This window comes from Notolepis coatsorum (genome assembly GCF_963971535.1).
Source record: "Notolepis coatsorum genome assembly, chromosome: 12".
Classification (NCBI taxonomy): domain Eukaryota; kingdom Metazoa; phylum Chordata; class Actinopteri; order Aulopiformes; family Paralepididae; genus Notolepis; species Notolepis coatsorum.
The window spans coordinates 49,643,856-49,665,057 of record NC_140176.1 but is presented as its reverse complement, the minus strand read 5'-3'; the positions used below and the strand labels follow the sequence as shown (position 1 = coordinate 49,665,057).

General features: G+C 43.6%; 1 protein-coding gene across 1 annotated transcript in view; it reads left to right on the top strand.

Annotated features, from left to right (window-relative positions):
• Positions 1-11,438, top strand: part of zbtb47b (zinc finger and BTB domain containing 47b) — a 90,131-nt gene extending 78,693 nt beyond the window's left edge. Inside the window, exon 6 of the mRNA XM_084326494.1 lies at positions 10,268-11,438. Coding sequence (XP_084182620.1) covers positions 10,268-10,782 — 515 coding nt within the window. The 3' untranslated portion in view covers positions 10,783-11,438. The remainder of the gene's footprint in view (positions 1-10,267) is intronic.
• The last annotated feature ends 9,764 nt before the right edge of the window (positions 11,439-21,202 follow it).

Here is a 21,202-nt window from a genome sequence, read left to right as displayed (position 1 = left end):
GGCTAACTTGAACTTAAACCCTGCTTTCGACCAGGCTCAAACTTTTGGATCTGTTGTCATGGTGATTTGGACAATCCAGGTACGGGGAACCGGAAAGTCCGGCTTAAGTCAGACTTCACCGAAAGTTATCCGGCTAACTCAGTTATCCAGGTACGGGGAACGGGGCCCTGGTCAGTCTCAATGCAGAGCCCCACGTCAAGTAGGAACCAGTCAAATTTCCAATATCCGTTTTAATATAAGTGATAAAAACAGAAAATCAATTAGCAACACAATAGGCCTTTAATCAGTAGAACCTCTTTCATCCTAATCCCATGGGAACGGGGTTGTTCATTAGAGTGGGAAAAGAAATCTAATGAAGTACATTATAAAGTTGCTTCCATCTCCAATAGAATGTGTTTATTGGGAAAGATTTATTGTATGTCCTGTGTCACATGAAGTTCTATTGTAATCTGACACTGTCCTGTGTCACATGTTTTTTTTACATTATTTACCCAGGCAAGCAATTAAGAACAAATTCTTATACAAAAGCAGCCTGACCAAAAGCAAAGGCCTTTTGAGGGAAGGGGGGGGGGAGGCTGTAACAAAAACAAGGTTATGTACATGCATACAAGTAAATAAAATACAAAATTACAGTAGCAATAGTATACAAGGACAACAATAAATAAATAAGGGAGAGAGAAGGAAAGAGAGAGAGGGAAAAGGATAAAGGTATAGTGAGAACCAGAGGGGGAGAGAGAGAAGAAAGGGGGAGAAGGAGGGAGGTAGGTGAGGGGGCCTAGGGGGAGGAGAGAAGAGTCTGAGGGCTATCCGTGCGATTGGGAGGCAGTCAACAGGTGCAACAGTCGGTTATGATTTGTTGCAGATTTAGTTTAAAAGCAGTGAGGGCAGTGAGTTTAAGGGTGTTTTGTAATGTGTTCCAGTCAGATGCAGCAGCAAATCGGAAGGTGTTGCGGCTGGAAACCGTGCAGGCTTTGGGGATGGTGAGTTTGAAGTAGCTGGACCTGAAGTTGCTGGACCTTAGGTTGTAGTTAGAAGTGGAGACGTGCAGAAGGGAGGAGAGGTAGAGAGGTGTTTTACCAAGTATGGTTTTGTAGATGACTTGAAGTCAGTGAAGAAGCCTTCTGGTGTGAAGAGATGTCCAGTCCACCAGGTTATAAAGGTCACAGTGGTGAGTGGTGAAGGGTGGCGGAATGATGGAGTATGTCGAGTTTTCTGAGGGCACACTGGGATGCCATTCTATAGATGGTGTCACCATAATCAAATATAGGGAGGATGGTCATCTTGACAAGAGTGTGTTTGGCCAAGCGGGTGAAAGAAGCTTTGTTACAGTACAGGAAGCTCAGACAAGCTTTGACTTTGGCCTGCATGTGTTTTATGTGAGTAGAGAAGGAAAGGGATGGGTCTAGCCAGAGGCCAAGGTATTTATAAGAAGTAACAAACTCCAGCTCTGAGCTGTCAGCACAGGTGATTTTAGGGTTGCTAGCAGTGTCATGCTTTCTGTCAAAGAGCATACATTTAGTGTTCTTGGAGTTGAGAAGAAGGTGGAGACTGTGAAAGGACTGTTCAATAGAGGTAAGACAAGATGGTGTTGTCAGCGTATAGATGGATCTGTGTGTGTAGACAGAGAACAGCAAGGGACCCAAGATGGAGCCCTGAGGCACCCCTTTAAAGATGTTGAGAGGGTCGGACAAGATGTTCTGTCACATGAAGTTCTCTTGTAACCTGACACTATGTCCTGTGTCACATGGAGTTCTCTTGTAACCTGACACTATGTCCTGTGTCACATGCTGTTCTCTTGTAACCTGACACTATGTCCTGTGTCACATGGAGTTCTCTTGTAACCTGACACTATGTCCTGTGTCACATGAAGTTCTCTTGTAACCTGACACTTGTATTCAAGCTATCGCCGTTGTTTTATTAGACAAACATTTCACATGACATGCTTAAAGCATTAACCCTCCACAGGCCAGCTGGCCAGCTCGCATCTGTTTGTTGTTTAATTGTCTTACAAGGGGTTTACTTCTGAATATAGCTCCGCAAGACAGGGAGACCCATCCTGATCACATTCACGTTTATGGCTAGCTTTTATAGTTCCATCGTCCCAAATTCTGTTGTTACAGCACATCCTGGATACATATGTCTGTAGGGGTTATCTTTTATGGTTACCATCTGTCAACGAAAATGTTAGCTTTAGTCCAGTTCAGTCCTGTGATTTTATGACTCAAACCGGTGACTTGTGTTTCTAAATAAAAGGTTTGCCCAAACACAGGAGGGACAGTTCAAATTCTTCTTCGGTATAATGGTGTTTTAGGTATTCAGCAACCAGGTGAAAGTAGCCTGCTTGGGGTGCAAAACAAAACAAGACATAACATCCAGCTGGTCCTTTGAACCGGTCAGCTGAGGTTCCTTTAAACGAGGTCCTGCTGTTGTTTTACACGTTTCCATTGCATTATTAATGTGAAATAACGATGATATCAGATCCAAATATGAATCTCTCGCTTGTATATTCATAAAGTCATCACATCATAATAAGGCTCAAGTGATTTCCCTATACGACATGTAAAGTCTCGAGTCATAAAAATGTATGACTAGAGTCGAGACCCCACCTCTGGAATTAGCATTTCACACGACTTCAGATCAGATCGGATTCTTTTATCGTTGCTTATTTCCACTTGTACATAGAGTGACATGTAAATGTAAATTACATAATTTTGTTTTGTATGCAGCTGTGTGCTGTTGTTGAAACGCAGTGCTGTTATTAGTATGTTAGTCTCACATAGCCAGACCTCTACCACCTGGCTGAACCTATTATCATTCTGCTATGGGGGAGGCCTCTGGCTTGTTTGTATTCCTTTAACTCATTCAGCGCCAGGGATTAGTCTGGTCCTTGTGGCTAACGTGCCACGTTTCCATAACATATTTTCACTGTGCGTCACTATGTTTGGAGAGCTATATCTATATTCTATATTATAGCTATGGAGACAATACTATAGTCATTTGACAGTGACTTTCTTCCGTCGAACATGCAAAAAAGAGATAATTCTTTCATGCATACGTAGGGCTGTCGCGGTAACCGCATCACCGCATCCCGCGGTGTGTCAAGGCACCCGCGGATGGAGAACAGACAACTGCGACAACCGTGGTAAAAAAATAATAATAATACCATATGGGGCGTCATCATTTTTAATAATAATAATAATATCTTGAATTTATATAGCGCCTTTCAGGAGACCCAAGGCGCTTAACAGCTAAGGGAGGGGGACAGGGAACAACGTAACAACAAAATATTAATCAAAAGGAAAGAAAAGAAAGAAAACGTAAGAAAAAGGGGAAATCAGGCAGAGTCATTTACAAATTTGGTGAAAAGGTGGGTTTTGAGTTGGGATTTGAAAGAGTGCAGGGATGTAGCACTATGGATGTTTGGAGGGAGTGAGTTCCAGAGGGTGGGTGCGGCCACAGAGAAGGCTCTGGGACCAACAGTCCGCATGTTGGTGGTGGGGATGGAGAGGAGACCGGAGTCAGAGGACCGCAGCCGCCGAGGCGGAATGTAGGGATGGAGGAGGTCCGCTAGGTACTGGGGGGCAAGGGAGTGAAGGGCTTTGTAGGTGATGAGGAGGATCTTGAAATTGATGCGGGACTTGACTGGAAGCCAGTGGAGGTGGATGAGGGTGGGGGTGATGTGGTGCCAGGACTTGGTGCGGGTAAGAACCCTGGCAGCAGAATTTTGGACATATTGTAGCCTGTTCAGGGCATTACTGGGTAGCCCTATGAGGACACAGTTTGCATAGTCCAGACGGGAGGTGACAAAAGCGTGGATGAGAGTCTCTGCTACGGAGTCGGGGAGAGATGGCCGGAGTCGGGAAATGTTCCTGAGATGAAAAAAGGCTGATTTGGTTATTGTTTTGATGTGGGAATGAAAGGAGAGGGTGAATTCCAGTATGACGCCCAGGTTGCGATATTCTGGGGAAGGGTGGAGTAGGCAGCCGTCCACTTTAAGGAGGAGGTCTCCAACCTTCCGGAGCAGTGACTGTTTGGCCACAACTCAGTTAATTTAATGATGAGATTGCCTCATGCGTCCGTTTTCCAGTAGCATGAGCTAACTTCACGTTTCCATACAGTTTACAACTCACAGATTAAATCAGGATTTATTTTCATATCCCGGACTCGAGCCCCCAATGTATACCTTTTCCTGTATTAATCTGAACCGTAGTAGAGTACAGGGGAGCGTCCTCCTAACACTCCCGGGCCGAAGTGCCGGTCGTGTAACTAACGTTACACGCAAATGAAGTGCTGCCTCTCTCTACCGTTCCCGCTACACTCTGACTACATCAACGTTTCCCTAATCCAGGGGTCTCAAACTCTATTTACCTGGGGGCCGCTGGAGGTAGAGTCTGGGTGAGGCTGGGCCGCATCAAATATTCCACAAAAAAAGGGTTTCAAGTATTCAAAAAAAAAGTACAACTGATCCAATCTTCTCAATATTTAGCAATAACATTTCAGAACATGAACAGTTCTTCAGAACATGAATGGTTCTTCAGAACATAGGCTTCTCAGTGGTGTCAGTGGACTCATCCACAGCTATGGAAATGCACTGTGCATTTTTTTTATTCTATCACAAAGCTGTTTAATCAAATCACCAGCCAGTATTTCAGTTATTCTGGTTGCTGTGCTATCTGAGGGGGATTTGCTTTTGTTTGCCTTCAAACATGGTCTCCATCACTTCAGTCATACATTATTTTCAAATTGCCACCCTTCACAAGAGCTACTGTTTCTTGGCATATAGTCACATTGGTTTGGTGCTGGGACTCAGGATGAACGCATATTTTTCAGTCCATTCACCTTTGAATTGCAGTCGACTTTTCTTTTACTGACCATCTTTGAAAATGCCATATTTTTCTGCTGGCTGCCTGCTGGCGAAACTAGGCTAGTAGCTACATTTATCTCACAGAGATAAAACTGGGAGCGAGTTTACTGTATATGCGCTGTCAACTCTGCTCTGACTCAGACTGTTTAAGACCCGCCCTACTCTGCCTCTGATTCGCAGAATGTGGGTGAGGGGGGAAAACACTGACGGGATGCTGAATGTGATTGGACCAGACCCGTACACAGACACAGACAGACAGTGGCAGTGGCAGTGCAGCCGGACATGCAGAGCACTGCTCGCAGTCAGAGGAGATAGCGAGGATGCATTTGCCTTCCACTTTACTTGATATCACTCCGGAATCACGTTTCAACCAAGTCACTAACGTAACGTTGCTGTCATGAGCCTGCGCTATGGTAGCCTACAAGTGATAAAATAAATAAAACTTCCAACTCTCGCGCAACGACTTGGCAAACAGTTGTGCGCGGGCCGCATTAACACTAAACTTTGATGTCAATTAGGGGGCCACAAAATATCATCCCTCGGGCCGCAATTGGCCCGCGGGCCGCGAGTTTGAGACCCCGCCTCCCTCCTGCCTGCCCCTGCCACCGCTGCCGCCCCTCTTCTCCGCCGGCAGGATGGACACCGACAACTAACGGATATCTCTAGCGTTCAAGACCACCTTTGTTATCGTTGTTGTTGTCTTTAAACCTAAACTTTTTCGAGAAGACTCCCATGAGAGGAGGAGAGAGAGAGATGGACTTCAGTGACATTTGCTGAGAGGAGAAAAAGAAACAACATGGCCATGGTTGGTTACAGTATAGTGACCATGGCTGGTTACAGTATAGTGGCCATGGCTGGTTACAGTATAGTGACCATGGCTGGTTACAGTATAGTGGCCATGGTTGGTTACAGTATAGTGACCATGGCTGGTTACAGTATAGTGACCATGGCTGGTTACAGTATAGTGGCCATGGTTTCCACGGTGCAGACTCACAGTATGAACACACAAAGGCTAACACGGAGTCTTCTTGTAACATGTAAACCAGGGGTGGGCAATTATTTTTCCCGGGGGGCCGAATGAGCAACTGAAAATATGTTGGAGGGCCGGGCCAAAATTCCAAACTCAATTATGCATAATATACATTTTATTTCTATATAAAAAGCAGTAAATGGCATTGTTTTGACCCCTGGTAAGAGTGTATGTTATTATTTGGCAATTAAAAGGTGAGGTTAGCTTTCAAAAATATCATTTATTCAAATAGAATTTATTTCCAAAATGATAAACAAAATGTCAAACATTAATAACAAAGGGCATGTATGAAAAAGTGCTATACAAATAAAGTTATTATTTTGAGTTTCATATACTATTGAAACAAGGATTTTCTTAGCTTTCTAAAGACATCACATCATCTTATAGCCAAAATAAACAAGACATGTCACTGAACTGTGTAAAGAAAAGTGTCCCAGTAGCTTTTTTGACTTTACGTGCCTATATTAAACATTTAATGTTTTTAGAACTGTGCAAAAAAAAGAAAAAAAAATATCAAGTGTCCCATTTCACTTGTTATATTTCCACATTTTAGTGTTCTTCAGCTTTTTTTTTTTTTCATTCAGTGTGATAAATCCAGTCTCTGTTGAGCTTTAACAAGTCCATCAAAGTCAGGTTGTATGTCTGAGGTGGAGATGCGAAGCACAGCTGCCAGATGTTCATCAGTGAGAGAGGATCTGTACCTGGACTTGGTAAACGTCATGACTGAGAATGTCTGTTCACATATAGGTGGATCCAAAGAGAACCAACATCTTCTGAGCATGTCTCCTCATGTTTGGAAAGTTCTCCTCCTTGAAAGCAGAGTAGAACTCTAGCAGTGATGCTGACTTAAAGTGCTCTTTCAGTAGTGAATCAGACTGCAGGTCAATGAGTTCAAGCTGAACATCAGTGGGTGCACTCTCAACACTGCAGGTAAAGGGAGAGGAAACCAGCTGTATTTCATCCTCAACCTTTTTGAAATCTTGAAAACGCCTTGAAAATTCATCATGCAGTGCTCCCAACATGGATGAGTACCTGTGCCGGTGATCAGCTGATGGTTTGACTTCTTTCAGGGTTTTCATGTGTTTGAGATTGTTGCTGCCTAGTTGCCTTGAAATTAATTGCAACTTTGTCATGAAGGCTTTCACATGGCTATGCATTTCATGAGCAAAAATGCCCTTGCCCTGCAGTTGTGTGTTCAGTAGGGATGGGTACCGTTCACATTTGAACCGATACGGTACCGGTACCTGTGAATTGATACCGGTACCCAACGGTACCTTTTTTCTGTACTTTAGTCTCTAAAAATGTAATCTACCTACCTCAGTTGTGAAAAAAGAAATCCAAACTTCAAATAACCACACTTTCCACCGTTTTCGGCTTGCCCCGACTGCTTTGTTGTTGAATCAAGTCAAATCCTAGGTAAGCGTATATTGTGCGTGTGAACGTTGACATGAAAAGAAAAAAGTAAAAAAAATATATATATAAAAAAAATATTATTTTTGTCTCTTTTTTTTTTTTTCATGTAATCTTTCCCGCGGGCCGTACAATGCCCAGGTCTGATGTAAACACATACACCTACCATAAGGAGAACTAGTTTTTCTACTCTGTTGAATAACAGTAGCTAACCTCAGAGTCCAGTAGGACATGTTGTTGTCGTCATGCTTCCCTCATTTGCATTTACACACGTTTGTTTCGGTTTCAATTGGCCCGCGGGCCGCGAGTTTGAGACCCCTGCCCTAATCCCTACTCTCATTTCGTTAACGTTATCATAGCTATTATGATCTGTAATGTCAACTGGATAACGTTAGCTTTGCTTGCAAACGTTAGTTAACGTTCGCTATCTATAACGTTAGCTATAGGCTAGCTATCTATAACGTTAGCTATAGGCTAGCTATTGGCTAGTTTCCCCCAATGATGAACAATGACACAATTTGTGATATTTAACTAGCTACCGGTATGTATGTGCATTCAAATTCACTAACGTTAAAATAGTGTTATAATAACGTTAAATGTTTGCTCAAATAACATTCGTTTTAAGTTGGAGAAGGGATGTGTGACTGACTATTGGCTGCTTGCGTAGACCTACAGTATATCCCACAACGCATCACTCTTAAAGGAGCAGGCAACACCCTAATCTACTTTTATCACATTTCAAAATGTTGAGGGACAAATGGATAAATGAACAAACATGTTTGAAATAGTTTCGGGACTCCTACGACCTTAGCATTTGTGTTTAATCACGATCGCGGGTAAACTTGCATGTCTTAATAATAAAAAAAATATATACAGGTATATTACCGGTAAACCTTTGGTTGCCGAAAACGGAGATCTACGTTTCTGTGGCCCAGTGCTTGAGTGCCGGAAACGTAGATCTACGTTTCTGTTTCGGTATTTATTTTATTCGCTATTGCCATTCATAATTCATCGGGGCAGCCTGTGCATGCTGTACTGAATGTGTCTGAGATTGCAGACGGTCAATACTGCCGCCTACCGCCTTGCGGCCACTATTGCACTTCATTTGAAATTATGTATTTTCTTTTCTCTACCGAGCTGCGGCGTGGGGGCGGGTCCTAAACACTCTGGCAAAACATGCGCTTGTAGAGATGGCTTGGACAACTGACCCCGCCCGCCCGTTCATGTGCAATGCCGGATAACGTCGGAGACAGGATCGCTGTGGATATCTGGAATGGCGATCAGATAATTGGATTATTCTTTTTGCATTACATCAGAGACATGGTAAGGAGGACTCTATATTACCGATCTTGCGTTGATCTGATATTTTTTTTTCACGATCGAAACGTGTCTGTGTTTTATGTGTGTGGGCCGTGTACCGTTGGTCACATCACGGCATGAATGGGCGCCCTGCTGCAAGCCCCCTTTCATACGTGCATGATGAAAGATAATACCGATAATCTAGCGTTGATTTCAGATTGACATTTGAGTGTAACACAGGGTTAGATATAAGGTTTCAAAGGGTGGGCGATACTGCCATCTGGCAGGATGCGGCCGGTATTGCACTTTGGCAATCTCAAAATCCTTTCCTATCGCAACACCGAGGTCAGTGCATGAATAATGAATAAAAATATCGAATAAAAGGTGTTCGAATCCAGCTCTCCACATTGTTTTTCAGTTTGGCTGGTCGTCCGCAGTAATACACATTGGCCGTATTACGGGGAGGGAAAACTGAAGGGTGGGGATCGAACGTTGTGAACAAGCGACTCCTACAAGTCGGTTGGTGCGCCTGCGCAGTAGAATCAGGAAGTGTCGGGGGCAGCGTGAGCCTCCCACGCGTTACTCCTCGACACTGAGAGATCGAGCTGCGCAGGTGAAAAGATGCGACTGCTGTTACCTCAAGTACCGGAGGGGACTTGTGCTATGTATGACTTAGTCCACATTGCAGCCGGCTTGTGGGAGGCAAGAAACAGCGTTCGTGACAGGGGAGGGTTGAATTGGATGATACGAAATTGGGATGGGAGAAAATATGGAAAAATGGGAGAAAAAGTGGATCAAAAAAAATATATATCGAATAAAAGGAAAAACGACCAAAACCCGAGATATCTCGGGGCTGTCGTCCAACGCATGGCGAGGTAACATGACTTATCTCTGGTTTGGCGCCGAATGTGTTAAACCAATCACGATTTTACCTGGGAGGCGCTAAGCTCAGGATGCAGCAACGGTGCCCTTGCAAAATAGCACCACGGATTGCGGAAGGGGAGAATTCCAATTGAAACAGTCGGCCAATCACAGACCTGTGATCCAGACTATTACTATGTTAATATTTTACCTTGAAATTACGTGCTCTGTGTATAGAGGCGGATTCCTGATTCATCTCCAATATTACCATACAGACCCTCTTCTGCACCTTTGTTTACACTGTTTATTTTTCTCACATTTCTATATTCAGTGTTAATTATATTGTTTACACTGTTTATTTTTCTCACATTTCTATATTCAGAGTTAATTATATTGTTAAGACTGTTTTATTGCCTATATTTATGTCTTTCTACTATTACCCCGCCCATACCATCTTATCTTGTTTTATCGTATCTTATCTGGGGGTGACAGACAGTGGCTCAGGAGGTAGAGCGGTCGCCTGGTAATCAGACCCCTAATTGCTCCCGATGCATGGTTGCCTCTGCCGTCGGTGTGTGAATTTGTGAGTGAATGGGTGAATGTGAGGAACAAAAAATGATAAAGCACTTTGGATAAAAGCTGCTATACAAATGCACCAATTACCATTTAACATCTCACGTTGTCCCTGTGCGTCTCCGCAGGAGAGAAGCCGTACATCTAACATCTCACGTTGTCCGTGTGCGTCTCCGCAGGAGAGAAGCCGTACATCTAACATCTCACATTGTCCCTGTGCGTCTCCGCAGGAGAGAAGCCGTACATCTGCGAGATCTGCGGCAAGAGCTTCACCAGCCGGCCCAACATGAAGCGGCACCGGCGGACCCACACGGGGGAGAAGCCGTACCCCTGCGAGGTGTGCGGCCAGCGCTTCCGCTTCTCCAACATGCTCAAGGCCCACAAGGAGAAGTGCTTCCGGGTCAGCATCCCCATGCTCACCGACGGCAATGGCGTCCCCCTCGGCCTCAACGAGCACGTCTTGGCCCCGCCCCCCACGGACTCCGCCTGTCAGGTTCCGATGGGGGCCGCCGTTGCAGCGGCCATTATCGCCATGCCTGCCGCCGCCTCCTCCGGTCCCCACCCCCTCCACGGTACGCCGCTGTCGCTCCCCCTGCTGCACTCCATGGGGGTTCTGCCCCCCGCTTCTCTCCTGCCCCCTGCCTCCCTCCTGCCCCCCGCCTCCCTCCTGCCTCCCGCCTCCCTCCTGCCCCTGCCACCGCCGCCGCCCCTCTTCTCCGCCGGCAGGATGGACACCGACAACTAACGGATATCTCTAGCGTTCAAGACCACCTTTGTTATCGTTGTTGTTGTCTTTAAACCTAAACTTTTTCGAGAAGACTCCCATGAGAGGAGGAGAGAGAGAGATGGACTTCAGTGACATTTGCTGAGAGGAGAAAAAGAAACAACATGGCCATGGCTGGTTACAGTATAGTGACCATGGCTGGTTACAGTATAGTGACCATGGCTGGTTACAGTATAGTGGCCATGGCTGGTTACAGTATAGTGACCATGGCTGGTTACAGTATAGTGGCCATGGCTGGTTACAGTATAGTGACCATGGCTGGTTACAGTATAGTGACCATGGCTGGTTACAGTATAGTGGCCATGGTTTCCACGGTGCAGACTCACAGTATGAACACACAAAGGCTAACACGGAGTCTTCTTGTAACATGTAAACACATACACCTACCATAAGGAGAACTAGTTTTTCTACTCTGTTGAATAACAGTAGCTAACCTCAGAGTCCAGTAGGACATGTTGTTGTCGTCATGCTTCCCTCATTTGCATTTACACACGTTTGTTTCGGTTTCATATAAGAGGTTCGGATGCCACACACACACACCCTCACACTCTCACACTCTCTCTCACACACACACACACACACACACACACACACACACACACACACACACACACACACACACACACACACACACATGTTTACCTAGAGCCCTGCTCAATGTACAATGCATTGTTAGTAGCATTTCTTACAGAGTGTGTGTGTGTGTGGGGGGGGGGGGGGGGTACACGACCCAAAACCATCACTCACACAGGGGTCATCTAGTCAAAACGAGAACTGCTTTTTTCGGACCTCGCGGCGTAGAGAGAGAGAGAGAAAAGGTCAATTGTTTTATTTTTGCTCACTCTCCGCCAAAATGTAGCGAGCGGTTCGGACGTGACCCAGCAATAACCAAACGCTGATTTGTCTTTCAACGTGTACCTATATATATATACAGCATCGCCAATAACCAAATCCTGTGAGCTCACATAGCTGTTAGATGATGTTATACAGCATTTATAATCCTGCACCTTATCTTTAACCCTAGTGATATTGACGATGTGATATTAAATTGTCTTTTTCGGTTTTTTTTCTCATCGTGATAGTGTGTGATTTGTGGCACGTTGCGTGCCGTTTGTTGAGGATCCCCGGCTGAGGTCCGAGCGGCGAGCGAGGGGGCCGCTGTGAGCTGCACTGTGTTGAATGCGGTTTGGTGTCTGTGGCGGTGTGTGTGTTTTGTGATGTGTAGCGGAGGGGGGGGAATCATTAGAGATGCCATGTGGGGGGAGGAGTCAGTAAAGACGCTGTGTGGGGGGAGGAGTCAGTAGAGATGCCATGTGGGGGAGGAGTCAGTAGAGACGCCATGTGGGGGGAGGAGTCAGAGATGCCATGTGGGGGAGTAGTCAGTAGAGATGCCATGTGGGGGAGGAGTCAGAGACGCCGTGTGGGGGGAGGAGTCAGTAGAGACGCCGTGTGGGGGGAGGAGTCAGTAGAGATGCCATGTGGGGGGAGGAGTCAGTAGAGACGCCGTGTGGGGGGAGGAGTCAGTAGAGATGCCATGTGGGGGGAGGAGTCAGTAGAGACGCCATGTGGGGGGAGGAGTCAGTAGAGATGCCATGTGGGGGAGGAGTCAGTAGAGACGCCATGTGGGGGAGGAGTCAGTAGAGATGCCATGTGGGGGGAGGAGTCAGTTGAGATGCCATGTGGGGGGAGGAGTCAGTAGAGATGCCATGTGGGGGGAGGAGTCAGTAGAGACGCCATGTGGGGGGAGGAGTCAGTAGAGATGCCATGTGGGGGAGGAGTCAGTAGAGATGCCATGTGGGGGGACGTGCAGAGACACTGCAACATCGGGAGACTTTCCCCCAAATGCTCGACGGAGAATACCATCTTATTCTGAGAATTCACATTATGTTCTTCCTGTGCACCAGGACAGTTCAGGTGGTATTTGTGAACGGGACCGTGGCTCAGGAGGTAGAGCGGTCGTCTGGTAAGCAGAAGGTTCCCGGTTCGAGGTGTCCTTGAGCGAGACACTTAAAACAACCCCCTAACCGCTCCCCTGATGAGCAGGTCGGCACCTTGCTTGGTCGCCTCCGCCGTCGGTGTGTGAATGTGTTGAGTGAGTGAATGGGTGAATGTGAGGCATACATTGTAAAGCGCTTTGGATAAAAGCGCTATATACAATATATAAATGCAGTCCATTTACCACTCTCCTAAAGCTAGGAATCTGAGAGAGAGGGAGAACCCTCCAGTCGGTGATGTCACTGGAATGTAAAATCTGGGGATGCTCCATAGACAATGAGCGGGGCTCTGACTTTACGGGGCCATGAAATGTGTACGTGAGCGCTGACACCCAAATCAGGTTTATGTCCCGGCATTGCCAGGAGGTCTGAGCCAGAATTAAAACCTCATTTGGGTGCGAGAGTTCACATAAACATTTTATGGCCTCGTATAATCAGAGCCCCATTCATCGTCTATGGAACAGTCCCAGGTTTTACGTCCCAGTCTGGAGGGTGCAGAGAAAGTTCTGTCTCTTGACTTCTAGCTTCAAGAGAGGAGCGGTGCTTGTTCACAAGCGCTGGGGCACAAGAAGAGCATATGTGAATTCTTAAAATGAGCGGTATTCCCCTTTAAACCCTATACCAAGAGTCACGCGTAACAACCGAAATAAGTGAGAAATCCAAGCAAAGCAAAGTGATTTTCTGCATTTTCTTTTTAATTTGGCACAGGAGATGTAAGATCTCTCTAATGGTGGGGAAATAAATGTGTCCAGTGACAACAAACCAATGGTCTGTACTGGGTTTTACTACAAGTCATGTATGGGATCAGTAGTAATCAGTATTGGTTGATTGCACAGATTCATTATGGTCAGTGGACCAGTGGTGAAGGGTATGTATACCCCTAGCACTGTGATGTACAATTAGCCAATCATCACCTCCCTGATTCCCCGAGTCGGGAGGCGGAACTATGTATCGACTTGTGTGCATGTGTGTGTGTGTGTGTGTGTTGCTTACATTAAGCAATCGCCAATCCCTACGACCTGGCTTTGAGGTGATGTGACACTTGTCCATAACTCTGTGGTAAATCCTGATATACATGCGCAGGTTTAAATAATTGATGACTTGTAGGGACACTTGTTAATCTTGCATAGTCTTACATAAATTGCAGCATCTCCCCCCCCCCCCCCTGAACTAAATCTTTAAAATGGGATCTTTTGTATTTCAGTCACGTTAAGGCAAGAGCACAAGGACAGAGAGGCTCACATAAACTTGTCTTTTTTCCCCTCTGGCAGGAGGGACTGTGTGCATTTTATAATGCTGTGCTCCATTAGTTCCTGGTGATAATAAGCATTATGCTTCTCCAACCCTGGTTCTCCTAAAGAGCTTATAGAGCGCTGGACAATGATTACTATTGCACACCAGAGCTCATCACTAATATATATCATATATATATATATGTTATGAAATAAGTGGAGATATTAGCTTTGTTAAAGTGGTTTATATGGATGTATGTTTTACCAACCTCCCTAACATGTAATTTGTCTCTCTACATGCACTTTCTGACAAACGGTCTGACATTCGAATCTACTTAGAGTAGAACTGGTAGAATTGTAATGGAATCTCTCTCGAGTTTCAAATTATTCGGTCGGATTCCTTAGCCAAACACAATCCGAGGCTCTTGTACACTATCAATGTTCTCCCTCCCACTCGATCTATGGATACTTGGGCCTCTAGTGTAGCATCGACTTGTAAATATTGTGAAATGTGTTATTTGTGACTAGTTCCCTATGTTTACAATTTGGAGAGTCGTCAGACGAACGTGCCCCCCCACGTGTCTCGGTTTGGTACCATTGGAAGTTGCGGATAAGCTTTTGGTATATATATATATATATATATATATATATGTATATATAGTATGTATATATATATATAATAAGCTGTATAATGTTTCATTTCTTTAAAAAAAAAAGAATAGCTTAAGCACCTTAGCATATTGTAGCCTGTGTGTGTTAAGCTCACCCCAATTTATATGCGCTTATGCTAATTGCCATGGTGGTGGTAAGGTAAAGGGCCACCATAATTGAGCAGCCAAGTTGTGTGAAGATGGTACTGTTTATGTGTATTGTTTCTGAATGTGTCAGACACAGACGTTGTTCTTTGATTTGCTGCTTTTGTACAGGGTCCAGTTTGAGACTGCCCTTTAAATGAGTCTGGAGCTGTTGTCCAGTTTATTCCTTTATTATATATTATATTATCAAATGCCATATATTGGCCACGCTAAAAGCAACTGGGCCTTATTGGACAATATGCTCTAGGGTTGGTCACTGCTGCCTGAAATGACGTAAGCCCTGCTCCTCATACACTTTGAGAAAAAGAAAAAGAAATTCACATATTTGGATAGGTTAGTTAAAATGACCAAGTGACCTATCAAGACTGTTGTTGTTGCTGCAGTCATCATCTTATGTCTATCTGACCTTTGTCGCCTATCAAAGCAAGGGGCCTGTGGTTGCCAACACGCCAACAGTATGGCACTAAAGGCAACCTTTAGAGAAGGCGCAGAAATCTGAGGACTGTCACCCTCCTGTGTCAACACAGTAAACTGCACTCACTTAAGAGTTCTTCCTGCACTAGAGGAAAAACCCCAGTTAGTTAATCTTTCCCTTAACAAGTGGGTCTGATAATACTTCATTCATAGTCAAAGGAACCAGCTTAAATAATTTGGGGATCAAAAGAAGAAATGTTAAATAAGAAATTAAGTAATTTCTTACTGTTTTGAGAAGCACTAACGATGGCAAGAGACAATATATTGATTTATTGTGGTTCTATTTGGATCCAATATGATACTTAATCATATTTGCCTTATACTTGGAGATTGAAAGGATATACCATGGAAATGAATGTTTTTGATATTGACATTGGCAGTAGATGACGGTAAGGGAGGAGGAATGGTAGTTAGTACTACTGATACAAGCACTTTGAACTAGGTTGCCACACTAAGCCTGCGGTCGGGACACGTACGCCATCAGAGAGTGACCAACAGCGCGACAGATCTTTGAACTGACAACAACGATTTCATTTCTGTAGTTTTAAGTTCCAACATTTTCAGAATGGAAAAAAATAGATTTTGTTCACGATTAACAACTCAAACCTTCGAGACAAAGAACCATACAGGTTTGCTTTTAGGTTTTCGGATGAGCAATGTTTTCCAAACACGATTAACTAAAAGATGGTAAATTGTGTTGAGTGTTTAGAATAAAGTGTTTTGTGCAAAGTGTTGAGCTCATTCATAGTTTTAAAGAGGTTGAGTGTTGAGCTCATTCGTAGTTTTAAAGAGGTTGAGTGTTGAGCTCATTCGTAGTTTTAAAGAGGTTGAGTGTTGAGTTCATTTGTAGTTTTAAAGAGGTTGATTGTTGAGCTCATTCGTAGTTTTAAAGAGGTTGAGTGTTGAGCTCATTCGTAGTTTTAAAGAGGTTGAGTGTTGAGCTCATTCGTAGTTTTAAAGAGGTTGAACACCTGTTTGGGTGACGGATCACACTCACTATCCAAGTGATTGACTTCAACAGTTATAAACAGAACACAGGCTGTCCAAGAAAAAATAAATGGATATGGTTCTTCGTCCCCAAGGATTGGTTTAGACTTGCTACGGTGTGGCATGCTGCCCTGTCAGCCTGGAGCTAGACTAGTATTATGGTACAGTATGCCAGCCTTGAACTTCCTCCTGTACTTATTAAGTGTCTGTGCCACTTCTCCACAAGTACGTTAAACTCTCGCTTTACAAATACAATAAATAAATAAAAAAGAGAAAATCCTTTTTGAGTGTTCAAATGGTTCTGGATAGAAGGGCTTAATAGTTGTGGTGTATTTATATGAAAATATAACAAAGTGTCATGGTGGTTTTCCCAAATGATAAACGCAACCGATTTTGATTATTGTGAGCACTTTACACGCTACTATGTTGAAATCTAACCTAAAACGAAATATTCCTCTTGGATCTTGGCATAGTTTAAGTCAAGAGTTTGTGTACGTGAACAATTCTCCTGGCTGAGAAGCGAGAGCCGGATCTGTTCTGTCGACACATTCTTCATATTTTGTATTCAAATTAACAGGAGGCTTTGTACACTAACAATTCTGGCTACCCAAAATCACAGAAATAAGGTGAAATCTGTTTTAGGGTGTATTTTTCATGACTTTATTAAATGGCAGTGAAGATGAGATTGCTGTCGCTGAGAAGGGAACTATATGAAAGGTCTGTTTAGGTGCCTATCTTCTAGGCAGGTGTTTTTCTTGTATTATCAATAAATGGCCAAATTCTCCAATTCTAAGGCTTGCAGCCAAAGGCTTGAACTAGTTAAAGACGGACTTGCTCCTGTCCTTAAAGATAGAATCTGTAATCCTGTCTAACGGTTACCTCTACGCAAAAGAGCCCCACTTTGGTATTGCACTTTGCTTTTACACATGTAAATTCTACCGGCTACACCAGGAATGACAATTGTGCATGCAAGTTGCAGGAGAATCTCATCTCATCCACGGGAATAGATGTGGGTCTATTGTAGGTTACTTGTTAATAATCAGTATTGACCATATATTGATAACTGAAACTCTGATGTAACGTTACAAGCATCTGTTGTTGACTTCTTCCACACATCACATTTGGTAGATAAAATAATAATCAGATAACTATCACACTCTCATATAGAAAGGTGCTATCTTGAAAACCTGTCAACCTGAGTAAGTGTAGTGGCTGAACACCCAACTTTGTCAACATAATTCTCAATAGTGGGCTGTCAGGTGGTCTGGATGGCTGACAATGTATTAGCTGAATTGGAAATGCTTTTGCTTTGATAAAATTATATCGCCATTCATTGTACATAGTATAGGCGCACATATCGGGGGAAATAGACTCCATTCCTATTTTAGAGCAAGCGTGCACAAGGCTCTCGCAATGCAATTGTACACACATGCCTATTGTAGCTGATACACCAAAATTGGACATAATGCAAGCAGTAAATTCCAAGTACAGTAGCCTTCATATTGAATTTCACGCGCTTGGTCTGCCTGCACCATCAGGCTCTGCCAAGAGAGGTCACTCTGGAGCAATTCACAGCACAATACGTTACTAAACTCCAACCCACACACCAAATGTAAACAAAGTGCAATACCAATCAGGGCTCTGTTGCCTATGGGTTGCTGTTTGATGGCATTACAGATAGTACCTTTTAAATGAGAGTTTGCTGGTGATGAAGTGGGTACTTAGCCACCATAGCGATTGTGCACTCTGTATTGCACCTGAAGCTTAACGTTTGTCACATGAATTAATCATTGTGAACGTAACTGAATTGGAATAGACCACCGCAACACTTCCGGTACTTTGAGCTCGTGGGAGAGAGCGGAGAGGGGGGGAGGGGCGTGAATGTATGTTGACTATGAATTGGAAATGGGGACCCTGATGTAAACAAGACAAACGTCTTTCTCTGGTCTGCATACAATTGTGTGTATTGAGCCGTACTATATTGTACCCATTCTGCAATCTGTTAAATAAAGTTTTCATTCATTCATTGATTAGAGCTAACATACATTCATTGTATACGCCCCCCGGAAGATTTTTTTTTCATAGCCTATGTTTGCGGAGACGCTCTCTGATTGGCCACTGACGTTTCTGGTCGTGTGACATGTGCGGCCAATCGTGTGACGCCTGTTTCTTTCACCGGTTAAGCTTAGGCACTCTTCCGAAGTTGGTTAAGGTTAGAGTTTGTCTTAGAGCAGGGCGATAGAACACCAGCCCTGATTCCAAACTCTAACCTTAACCAACTTCGAAAGAGTCGCCTAAGCTTAACCAGTGATAAACTAGGCGTTAGGTAGTTTGCATGCTGTTCGAGGCGGAAATGGGCAAAGACACAGGCATCACGCGATTGGGCGCACATGTCACATGACCAGAAACGTCAGTGGCCAATCAGAGAGCGTCTCCGCAAACATAGGCTATGAAAAAAAAAACTTCGAAAGAGTGCCTAAGCTTAACCAGTGTAGAAACATGAAGTGGCCAATCAGAGAGCGTCTCCGCAAAGTGCAGCTAGGTTTAAAAATAACGCATCCAGAAGCAAGAGGCGTGATTTATTTCCGTACCCGTAAAAGCCGTAGAGTGCTCGTGAGTTCGCTAAGCCAAGATGGCGTCCCCGCTGGGATTTGTAGTTCTTCTTGGGCACAGCCGCCAGACAGGAAGTGGTATATTCGTTAGGATCTGATTCTGTGGCCTTTTTCTTCAGCTTGAAGGAAAGCGTTGGGAATTTCAGCCTTGCTAGCTTACTTTAGTAGTACTTAAAAATGTTCCGTGAGGATGTTGAGAGAAAGTATGTATATAAGGATTTTAAAGAAATGTGTTGGGTTTTTTAATAAGAAAGAAGAACTGTTATGAGTTTTTAGAATGGAGGGAATTTTTTTTATTTTTTATTATACCCTTATTTTGGGTAAAGAAAAACTAGAATATGAAATTTGAAATAAACTGTTCGAGATGGACAGTGTTGGCTATTTGCACGTGAAAAGGGTGGTTAGTTAGTTGTTCTAATACACATCTTGTCCAGCGTTGTCTTTCCCCTTTTCTGGGGGCAAAGAAATAATAGGTAACGCCAATGTTATACTAAAAAATCAAATATGTACTAGAATTATCCATATACCCTCTCCATTTCACGTACTTACCCATATAACAGCTGTATTAAGCAAAATCATAACGTGTACTGTTATTTGCTGATTCTCTACTTTATAATGCAATGTCTTAGTTACAGTAACTCTGGTGTACAAAGACCATGTGTATAGAGTAGTTGTTGACTATATAAACAAAAATACTAAAACAATACAAGGACAATAGTGTCTAGAGGTGCTAATAACATTAGACTGTATTTTCTGTCATTTATTGTATTATTAACTAGTGTTATCTGTGTAACACAGGAGAGCATAATAAAATCATTTCCATATTAAACGGTATATATTATTGCAAATGGTGGACGTGTCTTGTGTTGTTCTTTCCACGCAGAGAGGTCTAAAGGGTTAATTTTAAAGGCCCACTCCATAATCCAATACAAACAAATTGGGTGGCCAAACCATGGAGGGAAAAAAAGGAATGTGGAAATGAGGATGTTTTCGCTCTAGACTCATACATGGATATCACTAGACATCAGGTAAATGTGAGGTTTTATTGTATTTGCTGTATTCTTTTGCTGTAAAACATGGTGGAAAGGTTTGTAAACAGGACTTATATTCTGATTTACGATGGGTTTTTAAATAAAAAATTACCAAAAAGCGTATTTTCCATCTACAAATCAAAGCATTCAAGAATATATGCAAACATATTCTTGAATATATGTGAATATACCCAACAATTTTATAGTAAAGTTGTAAAGATTTTTTTAAGCCCTTGTGCTTTTGTACCCTATCCATACAGGTCATTAGAGTCTTAGGACAGATTCTACATAGTGACATTGCTGCCATCTACTGGGACTCAAAAGTGTAAACTTGCCAACACTGCATGGGCTGCATGTCCATACCAACAACCTATAAAAGCAAAACTGTATTTTTTAAATATATTGCAGTGCAGTATGTTATTTTAAAGTGCTCTTACTGATGCCATCATATAGATGAAAGACCAATACAATCATTTAATTCAACAGATTTCTAATATCGAACATGCTAAGCACATAACTAAACTATTCCCTAGATATAACTGTTGCATGTTATTTCCAGCCTGATGCACAGTACGTTAGATATATATTATTCCAAAAGGAGACTTGAGAGTTAACAGACTCAGACTGGAGCGTTGCGACTTGACTTGGACAAAAGACCCAACAACCTTACTGGCTTACTGTAGGGCTCATTCACATCTAATCAAAGTTCTTTTGAACGGGAGTAGTAGCGTTGGACTCCAGCAGTTGTTACCGCATGGGGTTGCCTAAAAAAACAGAGCAGCATTACACGACAGTTGAACTTGAGTCAACTTTTGCCACAGCGTAACCCCTCCTCGCACTGCGGTGGCCAACCGATCACAGCAGAAGACGAGGGATTGGAGGGGGGTTAAAAAGATGACACAAAATGGTCCGTTTACACCAACGAATCAGAGGTGCACCATCTCTGGTGCCTCCCGTACAGGATGCTCCCTGTGACTCAGTGTGAAGCCACAAAGAGGATGGATGGGCTCGGGCTGTATTTTCAGTCCTAAATGTCTAAATTAAATAGAGAGGAACTTTCATGGGGCTGCTGGGGCTTGTTAGGCCTTGGTGGAGGTTTGGACTCTGAGTGCATTTTCCTTTTTATCTTTTTCCTTGCAACAGGACAGTATGCCAACCCATTATTTTCTATCATTGTATTGACTTACTTGACTTAATCCTCTTTACCCCATTGGGGGGCATAGGGCGTCCACCAGA